The 13,122-nt window shown below is 39.3% G+C and overlaps 1 protein-coding gene across 3 annotated transcripts in view; it reads right to left on the bottom strand.

Annotated features, from left to right (window-relative positions):
- EMCN (endomucin) overlaps nt 1–7,796 on the bottom strand; it is a 61,099-nt gene extending 53,303 nt beyond the window's left edge. For all 3 annotated transcript variants that reach the window (XM_027894452.1, XM_027894449.1, XM_027894451.1), the window contains exon 1: nt 7,610–7,796. In XM_027894452.1, the coding sequence (XP_027750253.1) occupies nt 7,610–7,670 (61 nt within the window). In that variant the 5' untranslated portion in view covers nt 7,671–7,796. The remainder of the gene's footprint in view (nt 1–7,609) is intronic.
- Between the last annotated feature and the right edge of the window lie 5,326 nt (nt 7,797–13,122).

Below are 13,122 nucleotides of genomic sequence, written 5' to 3'. Positions count from 1 at the left end.
GAAACTCTTTTCCCACACGCTTTATTCCTTTTAAAAAAACCAAAGTTGTTGCTAGGAAAGCATTTAAAACAGACCATCAGCACTGAGGACCTATCAAAGAGCAGTGGGAACTGCTGCAGTAGCCATGCCAGCTCCCATGCTAATAACCAGCTTCCTAGTGGAGCAGAGAGTGGCCCACATTCGGGATGCTTGGGCTTGTCAAAATCCCGGGCCCCAGTCAATGCACTGGGAAGTCATGGTGAGCTGGGAGCTATTAATCTCCTGTGGGCGAGCAGTTATAGACATCCCGTATACTTCTATTGGCATTTAGAGTAATTTTATTCCCCATGAAAATTACAACTTTTGTGAATAAGCTGTTCCATTCCTACACAAACTCTTCTACTCTTCTTCAACCTCTTCTCCTAGAAATGATCAATTCCCATTTCCCATTTTGCATCTGGAAAACAGCATTTTCTGCCAGCTCTTGGAAATGGAAGGTGAAAGCAATTAGGGAGGAAGCAGACAGTGCAGTGCAAGAAAGTGTGTCTAAGCCAATAAGATGAATTGTGCACTAGTTCACCTAAATTCAAGAGCATTAAGACATACCAGCCCCATGACTCCATTAGCACAGGGACATGACATGCAAAAGGGAAAAATAATGGAATTGTCTGAAACCATTTGAACTAGACAGGATAAAATGTGCAGAGAACCAAAAACCAGTCCTGCACTGGGAGGGTTTTTTCCTCTGATATGTGTGCTGTGTTCTTCCCTTTCTGTTGTTAGCATATCCTGGGCATTGCGTTATTTGGCATAGATCTCTAGTAAGTTCTTCCTTTTGTTACATGCTGGAAACTAGTGAGTTGCTGCAAATCCAATGGTTTGTTAAATACATTTGCTGTCTTCTGAATCACAGCAAATATATTAATGCACTACTCTTATAAGAAGAAACTTTCCTAAAGAGAACCAAAAGTTCTCTGCTGAAAGAGTTCTTCTGATCAGCCAGATTTTGGTGCAGCTACAATTTCTAAGAACTATGTGTTTTGTGTCAAAACAGAGTAAGATTCCATAGGATGTCCAAAAAGCTCCATAATTCAAAGGATTCAGTAGTTTTCAAAAAGAGAGTTTAACAGTCCTGCGCAGGAATGAGCAACTACAATGAAATTGCACACTGGCCCCAAATGTTTCATCTTGCCACATATTTCTGCCTTTATGACCATCTCTAGGAGTCAAGGGCAAATGAGGTTTGACAACATTACAGGAGTTTCAGAGAGTCTGTAATTCCTGGGAAAATAAAAAGCCCAAATGTTGGCTTTTGGAGACTTTGAATGGCCTTGGAAGCATCAGCCATGTATCATGTCCAAAGTTGCCTTTCTCTATTGGACAAGAGATTGGGAATTTGGGGGGGAATATTTGAATTTCACATTTCTTGAGAGTAATCCTCACCTATTTTTGTCATTTCACCTGACAATATTTGGTGATATTTTTGCTTCCACAACCTTTGAATGAGTTTGCAAACACTGATATTTACACCATCTATATTTCTGTGATATATAACCCATGCTGAGATGAGGAGGAGTAATTCATCTGTCTGGAAAGATGATTTCAGACTGTCCTCACACAGGAATAGATAACATCCCATGCACTAACATTTAGAAGGTTATCAACACTGTATTTCAGATAAAAACCTAGGCTTAATGTTGAGCATGAGAAAAAGTAGGGAAAATAATAAACCCCAAAGCAATATATGGGGTTCTGATCACTTCAAGTAATTAATGTGCAACGAAAACACATCTTGACAAATAAGTATTTTACAGAGAAAAAAGAAAAAAAATCATTGGCTGGGGAGGTTTGTAAACCTCCTGGCACAGTTTTCCTCAGACCAAAGCTTTTGCCATTCATATCAGTAGTTGCCTCAACAGCCAAATCTGTCAAGTCCCAAAATGACATTAATCTCCTGCTAAAGGTTATGAAAGAAGAAATCTGCAGGAAACATAAACATCTCATTAATATAATCATGGATTTAAATAATATAACCCTGAAGTTTTGATTACACTGATGCTCCTCAAACCAAGTACCACACTGAGAAATCACACCATTAAGACAAACTGAATGTGCTTTTTAGAACAATTACTTATCTTGTAGAAATCTTCAGACAGCAAGGCTGGTATAGTGCTCCCATCCCAGTAAAACCCATCATTTCTTTAGAGTGATAAGGCAAGGCAGAAAGCTTCCAGCAGATAAATATGATGTAAAACTATGCACCACTTACTCTGTGGTTTCGGAAACATGAGGTGTATTGCTGTCTACAATATGTAGCTAACACACACTCAGGAGCATGTTAGTGCCATTAAAAAAAAAAAAAAAAAGATTAAAACTTGTTTTAAAAATTCTATATTGACAAATAGGACAGAATCTGCACCTGTACCAAAGTCAGGCAAGCATCCACTTTCCACACAAAAGCAGTCAGAAAATCCTTGCCCTGTTACTAGTTTGAAAGATAACCTTTGGAGCATTAGCCAGTGAGTCTGGTTTGAAAGGAGATGTTGTCTTCCCTGACTGCTGAGAAAAAAAAATCTTTCTGAATTAATTTGGACCCCTCCAGACCAGCCTCTAGGATGTGTGAGGATGGCAGCAGAGGGCTTCCTACCCTCTTTCTGCAATACCCCAGCAGATCACAATTGCTGATTTTATTCCAAAATAATTATCACCGAGTGATAATCAGCACAGTTTTCTCACGTGGGGAGGTAGGCTCAGAAGGCACAGTGTAGAGACAGCATCATATTAAATTGTGTCAAACCACTTCTCTTAGTGCAGGTAGGTCTGGCTGGTACAGCATGCTGCTGTTATGGCATCCAAGGGCCAGTTTTCACAAGAGGAATGCCAGTGTATCACTGCCAGTATCTCAGCTGCTGGAACAGTGACGGTGACTTCCACAGCAGGACACGGTGCAAGTCAGGGGTTTGTCCCTTCCATTTACATCTGGGAAACCTATTTTTAGAGGGCTAGCTGAACACAAAAGTAGATGTTTGTCTTCCAAGGGAGCCAAGTCTGTAATTCTTGACTCGTTTGGAAATAATAGCTACTACGCACAAATCCAACATTGTCTTTCTGTTTTTTTGGAAAAAAAAACCCCAAAACATTAAAGGGTCTTTCTTGAGTTGTTGTGGTAAAAAATACAAACAAAAACCACCCCCTCTATCTCCACTTCATGAGGGCCACAAGTAATAAGGATAGCTTTCCATGCAGTTTTACTGTCTTTAGACTTTTAAGTTGGTCTGACTATCAAATAGTACCAGTTCAAAGTATTCCCTTCCCTAGGTTAAGAGTTTCTTGGAGATTACTTTTAACTTGTACTTTTTCAGGTTTTTTACATAGGACTCAGGTGTATAAACCATTTGAGCCAAATTCAAGGAACTTTTCCTATTTAGAAAAAACACCCCACAAAACCAAACAAAACCAAGCCTCAGACAATCTTTCTTTTTTCCTAAATTGTAATGGAATAAATACTAATAAGATCTCTAGATTTAAATACAGATAAAAAGACAGAGCTAAATAAAAAAGAAAACATCCTGGTAAATTTTCAGAGGAGACAACCATCTGTTGGGTATGGCATTATGCATTCTCAGATTTGGAGCTGAATGCTGCCGGCAACTTTCCCTTCATATTCGGTTTCAATTTATTTTGGCTGTAAATCACAATCAAGCAGGTATCAAGCCATCTGCTTCTATCCTCAGTAAATGCATTAAACTTGTCTTCAGGTTTGGGGCTAGAACATGCAATTTTCTTCTGGTCAGTAATAAATATACCTCTAAAATCCATTAAGCAAAAATTGCCCCCATATGCAAAAGATCTAATGAATGAAAGGAATGTGGGAGCAGGGGAAACAAAAAAGAACAAAAGAAATGTGTACAGGGATAAAAATTCAATATTCTATTAAATGTTATGATATTCTCCAGCAGTATAATTTGATCTTCGACAAAGTTAGTTTTGCAAAATGCTAGGAACAGTGAAAACGCCAACCCCTTTTTTTTTTCTCAACAGAAAAAATCTCAAGACATTCAAAGTTTATGCTCAAGCAAATTAAAGGTGTAAGAAAGCCTTATGCAAAGCCTATTCACATATCTCAGATTTTCAGAGATGAGACTATGATCCAACTCTGACAGTCTGTGCCTTGCTGGTCTTCCAGAGAACCGACATGAATAATAACCCAGACTGGGGGAAGACTATGCTCAGAACCTACAACTGCTCAAAATAGTTTAGCTAGTATTTAATTTTTAAAATGAATTTTTAAAAGACTTGAAGGCTTGTGAGCACAGAAGATGGAAAAGGAAAAGACTATCCATCTCCTCTAGTTTACACCAGCAAGAGCAGAGTTCAGGCAGCTGCACTACAGGAGCCCTGGTTTAGTGGAACTTTTCTCAAGCTGTCAGCCTGGGAGTCAGGATTAATCAGCTGCATTGTAGGGTTGGAATGCTCCACAGCATCCCCTTAATGGGGAAGGGGACTGGAAAACATATAACTGAGAGCGGATCAACAGTGTAATGGAATAGGTCCAAATTACTTCCAGGGGTATTTGGACCAGGCCCTCAATGCCAAGACTTGCTCATACCTTTAAAAAAAGGAAAAGCATCCTTGTTTTTTTGTAGTGCCATCAATTTTGACAGAGCACTTGGATAAAGTTACTGCTAGCTGTCAACAGGGGTCAGTAATCAGACACTAATAAACCCACCCACTGCACGTCTTCAACACGAGACAGTCCATTCCAGCTCCTACATTTGAGTACATAACCTGAAGGCATCCAGACTGATCTTAAGGGGAGCACAACCCACCCTTTTCTGCTATCAGTTCTGCAAGAAACCAGCCTGGGTGCCTGAGTGAGAAGGATGCTGTGACATGCTACAAGCACTTTGTGGAGGGCATCTGCTGTGCTGTGTTGCCACAGTCATGCTATATTGCAAGACCAAGGCATAGGAAGATGTTACCTCTAAGCACTTACATTGTAAGAATGTGCCAAGTCCTTTGCCCTCATCTTTTAGAAGAACAAACTTCACCTTTCCACACTTCAAGAGTAATTACATCTTAATGCAGACTCAAGCATTTATGTTTGATTACTATAATTTGACAATGTATTTTTTGACAGATTCCAGTGCTGTCTGTTTAAAGCTGGAAATGCTATGAATCAATGCAGAAAGCATTTCTATTTGAGTTGTTTTGGAACAGATAAGAATAAAGAGCAATATGCCAGGAGGACTGAACACCTTGAGATGAGCATGAAGGAATGTCTGTTTTAAGCATGTCATCTAACTTGCAAAGGGTTGAGAAAAGCCGTGAGAGGAGGGATAAGTCATCAGGAGGCTACCAACTTCCACATTTGAACATAACTGAGCCCCTAGTAATGTGATGACACAATCTCACCAAAGCATTAGGGGCTTTTGAGGATGTGAAGTCCTAAGACAAATTAGAAAATTGCAAAGAAAGGCTCTGCCAGCACACAGGCTGAAGACAATGCATGAAATTTGGAAGCCCCGCAGGAGATTTGGAGCAATGTTTACTAACCACAGTGGAAACATCCTTGTCCACTTGTGTATGATACACAAAAGACACAAAGACAGGCAACTTGTGTGTATTACATGAGAAGGTTGCAAGCCCACGGAATACTTGTCTTTGTAAGCTTTGAAGGCAAAATACCCCAAAATCTGGAGGAGTGAATATTAAAACACCAGGGTTTGATTTGAACTTCTTTAAATTTTACTGAGCATAATTTTAAGACACTAAAGGTGTTTCTAAGCAACTGGAGAAAAGTCTTGCTACTGTCTCCAGTGTTCAAAAAAGGGAGACTGAGCACAAGGGAGATTGGTGTTAGCATCCTTACCATCAGTTCCCCTCTTCAGATTATAAGATCCTGCCATTACAGCCCAGGACACTTCGGGAATCACAAAAAGAGGAAATCAAAAGACTTGGTCCAGCCTCATACTACAGACAATAAAACCACTTCTGTCTTAACAGGTTGATGCATGGGGTAGCCTGAAGGAAGATTGACCAGATTATGCACCTTTACTTTCACAAGGTAGATAGAGACATACTCCCAGTTTCTCCACAAATATTCTTAATTTTCCATTGTGAATTTACCAACAGAATTTTGCTACCATATCTACCTTGCAATAAAGCATTTAAAGAATACTTTACAGAAACAAAATTGTTCAGAACAAATGGATAATATATAAAATTTGCTTATTCACTGTCATCAGTTCTGCCACATTCATATCATGCAGAGGAGGGAAAATCCTTTTTAAAGAAAGGATTGTATAAAATTGACAGAATTCCTCCCACCTTTGCATGCTGCATTCTGGTAAGCTTTATGGACTGTTGTGTTAAATATGCTCTTTTTGATGCAACTCCACTTTGCTTTTCAGAAATTGTGAAATTAAAGCTTCAACAATGACAGGAAGGCTATTTTTACTAGGAGTAGCAGACAGAGAATAAATAGTACTTCAACACAGACTTTCAGGGCTTGTACTTACTTAACATAGTTTTAAAAGCAGTTCTTTCTGTGGCACAAGCTTATTTTTAATCTCTTTTATTGATTTGCTTTCCTTACAGCAATGAGCCCAAGAAACAGCATAAGATACATGACAAAAGACTAGATTTTAACACATAATCTGAGCAAAAGTTGATTAACTTTGTATAGATCAGTTAATCTGTTATCTATTTCCTATTAGATACCTATCTAATAGATAGATGTCTACTTATTATCAGTTTTTAAAGTTCTGATTCATAGATCCCTTGCAGACAATCTGTAGGCATTTGTGGAAGCTTTGGCCCAGAGGACCAGCAAAGGAAAAGTACAGACAAAAGGCAGATTTTACTTCAAATGTATCTTTTGACAAAGGCGATGATAGATTCTGGCCTTTGTTGCAGTTTCTTTCATCTTTTCAGGGCTACCAATATATTTCACTTTAAAAGCATGATCTTTCAAGGGAAAGAATAATGAAAACATCAGATTAGCAATCACGTGAACATCAAAAAATTTGATTAAATCTGTACATTTGAGAATCATGTTTAAAGATTACTGCACCTAGTAACTAACACCACCCCTAGGCTTCCATCCCTTGCTATTTGACACTTGATAAATGTTGTAAGCCCCTATATCTTTGGGGGCAAAACTAAAATAATCACTGAGAGATACTCTTGGCCAAACTTATTGCTGGCATAGTGCCAGGGAAATCCATCAAGATAGATCTGATTTGCAAGAGCAGTATTTGCAAAATCTTTCAGACATTCCAATTCCACCCCCCCCTCCCCCTCTACAAAAGATGCTTTATTTCTTAGAAGAAAAACACAACTGAAAACTTTTGTAAATATATCTCTGCTTTTAGCTTCTCTTAGATTTAGGAGCTTCATGATACCTAAAAAGAAAGCTGTCACAAAAATACAACGGCAGGAAAGTTTTTTGATAGAACACATACAACTCAACTACCAGTTAGTGCCTTCTTTTCCTCCAACTCACAGTCTTTCAATCACTGCAGTGGGGGAAAAAAAAAATAAAAAAAAAGCATCCAGCTACTGACAGCTAAGCTTTTGCTCACAAAACACCCCACAGATGTCTGTCCAAGAAAGCCAAAGAACTTACCTCCCACAGTGCAAACACAGAGTACAGCTAAGAAGAAGGCGGCAATCCCCAGGAGCTTCATGCTTAGTGGTAATGGTGGTAGTGGTGGTAATGCTGTCAGCTCTCCCTTACACAGCTGGGCAGGGAGTGCTCTCTCACTCCGGGGCAGGCCTTAATTACTCCATGGAAAAAGGTGTGTAGAGACTGTGCCTAGTCACTGCCCATTCCTGCTTATTTTGGGGACTTTGATAAAGAACAGGAGGAAACACAACATACTCCCTCTGGGAGTTCAGTGCAGAGGAGATTTATTGTTTCAGTTCTTACAGGAACTCCTTTTCTTTGGCAGTGAACTGTGTTTTTGTTAATACGTTATTTTGTTCTTCTTCGGTCACGAGGTCAGGAAGGTTTCTGAACAGAGGCAAATCTTTCCTTCGAATATGCTATACATCACCAGCCTTCTCACTGTAGTTTGTTAAACTTTTAAAGAGGACATTTATGAGAAGTGAGGGAGCCCAGGTAACAAGGGATAACACAGAGAGGAACAGAGTACCAAAACAAGCAACAAGAACCCTCATCTGGCTTGGTTTTGGGTTGCGTAAAGTAGCCTTGGTGAAAATCATAGCTGCTAAAGGTAGAGAGAGAATGCCTCCCTGAGAGAGCTGCCATCCTGACACCAACAGGATGCAAGGGGCCACCAGAACTGGGCAAGGAAATGACTCCAGCAAGGTGCCCCAGCAGGGAGAGGCTCTGGGCTTCTCAGAGTTAGAGCTGGGGTGTGGGTTTTTCCTTTAAGTGGAAATGGGTCCTCTTTATTTCTTTATTTTTTAAAAAATGTGAAAAGTTGAAACTATGGAAAGGTTTTTTTATTCTTCTGTATATATAGGTACTTGTTGGGCCATGGGATGGGAATACAGTCCCCAAAGCAAGCCTCTTACCTGAGCTGTCTAATCAGCCACCACAGAATTGTTCTCTCCTGCTCAGGACCCACTGACCTGGGAAACTTTGGTATCCCTCCTTCTCACAGCCTTTCTCCAATTTCTGTGGAGGAAATCTGAGCAGAGTTCTAGAGATAAAGGCTATCAAAGCATGTTCTTGTACTGCTCTTGTGCTCCGTGCCTTAACAATTCAAGGCAGCTAATGGCATTTAATCACAAAACTTCAACCACAATGAGAGTGCAGTGCAGTATGTTTGCTCTTCTCCCTCTTTGTCATCTCACAGGAAAAACTGGTGGAAAAATTGACAAACAGCCTGAGTCATTAAATAGTCAACTCTACTTATTTCAGTAATACAGATTTTTTTTTTTTTCCCTAATGACTGTTTCTCACTATACGGGGAAGTTTTGGAATGGCTTCACATGCAGGAACTCCCATGAGCTAAGCCACAGTGCTTCCAACCACAGTGCAGTTTTATTTGTGGGATGAGGAAAATGGTAGCAGCTCAGCATCATTGTGGAATCATAATTGTTTAGGTTGGAAAATACCTTTAAGAAGGTCACTAAGTCCAACCACTAACTTAACACTGCCAAGTCCATCACTAAACCGTGTCCCTAAATGCCACATCTACACATCTAAATACCTCCTGGGATGGAGAATCAACCACTTCCTTGGGAAGTCCATTCCAGTGCTTGACAACGCTCTGTGAGGAAATTTTTCCTCATATCTAACCTGAACCTCCCCTGGAGCAACTTGAGACCACTTTCTCTTGTCCTCTCCCTTGTTAATTGGGAAAATTGACCCACACAACTTTTGTTTAAAGAAATCACGTTGCTATATCTTAAGACTACGACACATCCTTTGCCTATTGCAGGTGATAGAGGCTGGTGCTCAACAGAAATCTGATGGTAGACAACGAATTGCTGGCACTTCATTTGGACAAGCTTATGTATTTGCATCCATGAGAGATGCAAACATGTAAGTTCTCCTTAGGAAGACTGTATTTTCACCATTATTGAAAAAGAACACATGGTAATACAAACTTCACTGAGAAAGTGGTGGGCCACGCAGTGACACCTTTGTCAAGTTGATTGGAGCATATGGCAGGGAGTTATTGCCAGTGCTCTGTTTTTAGGCTAATTTTGTGCTGCCATAGGACCTGAAGCTAGAATGGGCTAGAAAAGCAATAACTACTGTAGCAGAAAGCCTTCAATAAAAAAAAGACAAATTTGAACACAGAGACTGAATTCATCCCAGGTTCCTGACGCGATAAGAGGGTAACTTTTCATTGCCAAACCACAACCTGAAATGTTAATTCTGAAGAAGGAATATTATCTTGACTGAAGTGAAAGCTCTGACAACTCATGAAGGCATGAGGACAGGATCTCTACTTTGGGTTCTGAGACCCAGACAAACTATCTGAATGCCTAAGAGAGTACTGACTTGGTTCAGTGCTGCTTATCTGAGTAGCAGCATCCCAAGGAGTCCTCAGCCTGCTGTTGCTGCTGCTGAAGATGGTGACTGTGGTGGTTACCTGCAACTCACTGAAGGCAGAAAGGGCACAGAGTGTTGCAGCCCTGCAGCAGCTACCCATATTGTAGGTACAAGTGTGGAAAAGGCTCCCCAACCTCGTGCAAGGGGTTGAGAGGGAGAGAAAGAGAAAGGGACAGAGAGTCCAAAGGCAGTTTACTGCCTCCCTGAAGCTTTAGAAGAAGTACATCCCTCGGAGATACTAACATCAGCTTCAAAGGAAACTAACTTTGGCTGGATCAAACTTGGATAGCAGCAGCAGCATGCACAGTAAGAAATAATAGGAATAGCAGAGGAACAGCTCAAATAACTCACTAAAAGAAAAGCTCTGGCTAAAGCTGAGTTGTAGTTGTAGCTTCTGACTTGGATTATCTGAGCTACAGAAGAGATTTTCAGAACTCTTGTCAATGAAAACAGGTTTTTTTTGCTTTACAAAGAAATCATTTAAACTTGCAGAGGTCTTTGCAGCAAAAGATTATTCCTCTATGTGTTAACTGAACAGAAATCTTCTCTTTTCCTCCCTACTGGCAAATAAGTTTTCCCTTACTGAATAAATGTTTTCCTTTCTTTCCTCAAACTAAGAAACTTAGCTGCAGTGCCAACATGTACTTTGTTTTATAAAGACAAATTTGGTCATAGGTACTGCTGCCAGCTATGGTATTGCTGGCAGTGTTGGAATATCTGGAGTTTCACTTCAAGCCCCTGAACAAGTGACTGTGTGGCAGTCTGAGTTTTCACATTTTTTTCAAGTAAGAATTTAGCTCTCCTAGTTGCAAAAGAAAAGAGCACACTAGAGAATGAAAGGACTCTCTGTTTTAAAACACCGTTATTTTGTAGGGTTGGGATAGTTTGAGTTATATATTTGTTTTTGGCAGTGTGGTATTTCATTATTAAAGGGAAACCATTTGCTGCCATGGTGGATTTGCAGCTACAGCTTTATTGGTCTCAGGCTGTATTTATATTTGTATGTTCTTTCTTGGTTCACGTTGCTTGGAGCAAAACATTGCCTTTTTATGCACAGTTTTCCTAGGAGGTTCAAATAATCCCCATCAGATTTAGAAAATGTAAAAATTTTACATATTGTTCAATATTCTTGAAGCACACTGCATAAAACAGGTAATAACATGGACAGCTATGCTATCCTTGCTGTGGGCTGCTGACAATTTCCAGTACGGGTGTGAAGAGTCAATTTGTCAAAGTCCTTAAAAAAGCAAAAGTAAAAAGATTGAAAAAAATAATGAGTCTTTGTTTTTTTACTGAAGCGAAGAAACAAACACACTGACTAAATTTTCCAGCCTTTCCTATTGATGCTTGCTATCCTTTCCATTGATTTTAACTCTTACAGCAGAATGATAGAAAAAGAGCAAGCTGTCTCAAACTATTGTTTTTCTCCGTCTGTACTTCAGCAAGTACCTTTAAGGCAGTTTTTTATCAGAAATAAATATGACTTACCTGTACATTTAGCTATACTTCCATAAACAGGGTAAATTTGCATTGAAAAATACAGTTGTAACAGTGCAGAAATACATTGTTTAGTTATGCTTCATATTCTTTTTAAAATTGGTTTTTAAAGTACTTGGGTTTTACTCCATTACATATGTTAAAACTTTAATATAAAGTTAAACTCCAAAGAACTTGAATTTAGCAGTAGAAAACTAAGATATTTTGATAGTTATGTATAGAAGTTACTCTAAAAATTCATGCTGTGGGACATATAAAAATATAGATTTTTTTTTTCTGAATTTTTTATGGAAGCATTGGAACATCTCATGGACTAGAAATGTCAGTGTCCACATTCCTCTGCACGAAATAATATTAAAAATATGAAAGATCGTGCCCATAAATGTATTTAATTGCTTAAAAAACCCAAGACAGGGACCTTTACTTTGAAGGATGGAACTGCTTAAATCTCATTGATTTGATTCAGAGCCAGCTGCTAATGTGAAAAATTCCACTGAATCTCTAAGTGCCTAGATGCCTTTATGTAGGCACTAAAGACAGAAACACATTTAGTCTGGGGGTTTTGTTTGGGTTTTTTTTTCTTCCGAAAGATATTTTCAAGGCCAGTAGAATTACCGCATCTCTGGCTATCAGAGGATTGTTTATTTGCATTACCAACAGACTGTGGCAATGTCCATTACTGCAGAGCATGTTTTCCCTATTCTTACATACCTGGAATTTTATTGATATACTACAGGGACTGAAAACATGTTTGAAGGATCTGGCTCAATTGTTTATTCACTTGCAATTGATACAAGTGGACCATATTCATAGAAATGTAGTTGCCACTCAACTAGAGTGCTGGATTTCAAAGGATTGTTGTATGTTTGAGGTATTCAGAAGGCACACATCACTACTGAAAGGCTGCAGCAGCCTTACACTCCTTAGCTACTTCTGTCCCTCTCTTTCCCACTGTACATTCCCATTGTTGCTGCAATCAAAACACGAGACAGAAGGAGGGCTCTGCACTTACATGCTTCATGTTCCTGTTACAAAAACTGTATCTCCATCCTGAGCCACAGTTTATTTCACCATTTCATGAGTCTTGGGTATCGATAAAGACAGTCTCATTTCTGTGCTCGGTCATTACATCCTAATCTAGTAGACAACAGGTTTTAATGGAAGGGACCAATTTCCCCTATACCTTGTGACTTGGTTCACTGGCTTCAGGAGTTATTCAGTTACTCACATATTTGAAAAGCTGTTTTTGTTGATGGTCACCATGTAGTTCTCCCTTGACCTTGTGAGCTCTTTGCTTGGAGTGGCAACGTGCTACTTAACAGCCAAGGTCCTTCTAAGGACACCGCTCTAGGTTCATTCCTTCTCTCTTGGTGAGCTACTGATGTATGGATATTTTGATCCTGTTAGTCTGAGAGAAGGCTAAGTATAACTACAGTAGCTGCAAGAAGAAAGTTATGGAAGCACAAGTACTGCTGTCCCAAGCCATATTTCATGCTTATGTATGGGCAGTCAGAAGAGCTGGAAGAGAGAGACCATAAACAGTTATTCCAAGGATATATTAAAAAAAAAAAAAAAAAAAAAAAAAAAAAAAAAAAAAAAAAAAAAAAAAA

The sequence above is a fragment of the Empidonax traillii genome, unplaced genomic scaffold (assembly GCF_003031625.1).
Source record: "Empidonax traillii isolate 1590-97213 ecotype Southwest subspecies unplaced genomic scaffold, ASM303162v1 scaffold427:size767076, whole genome shotgun sequence".
Lineage (NCBI taxonomy): Eukaryota > Metazoa > Chordata > Aves > Passeriformes > Tyrannidae > Empidonax > Empidonax traillii.
This window is presented reverse-complemented; position numbering and strand designations above follow the sequence as displayed.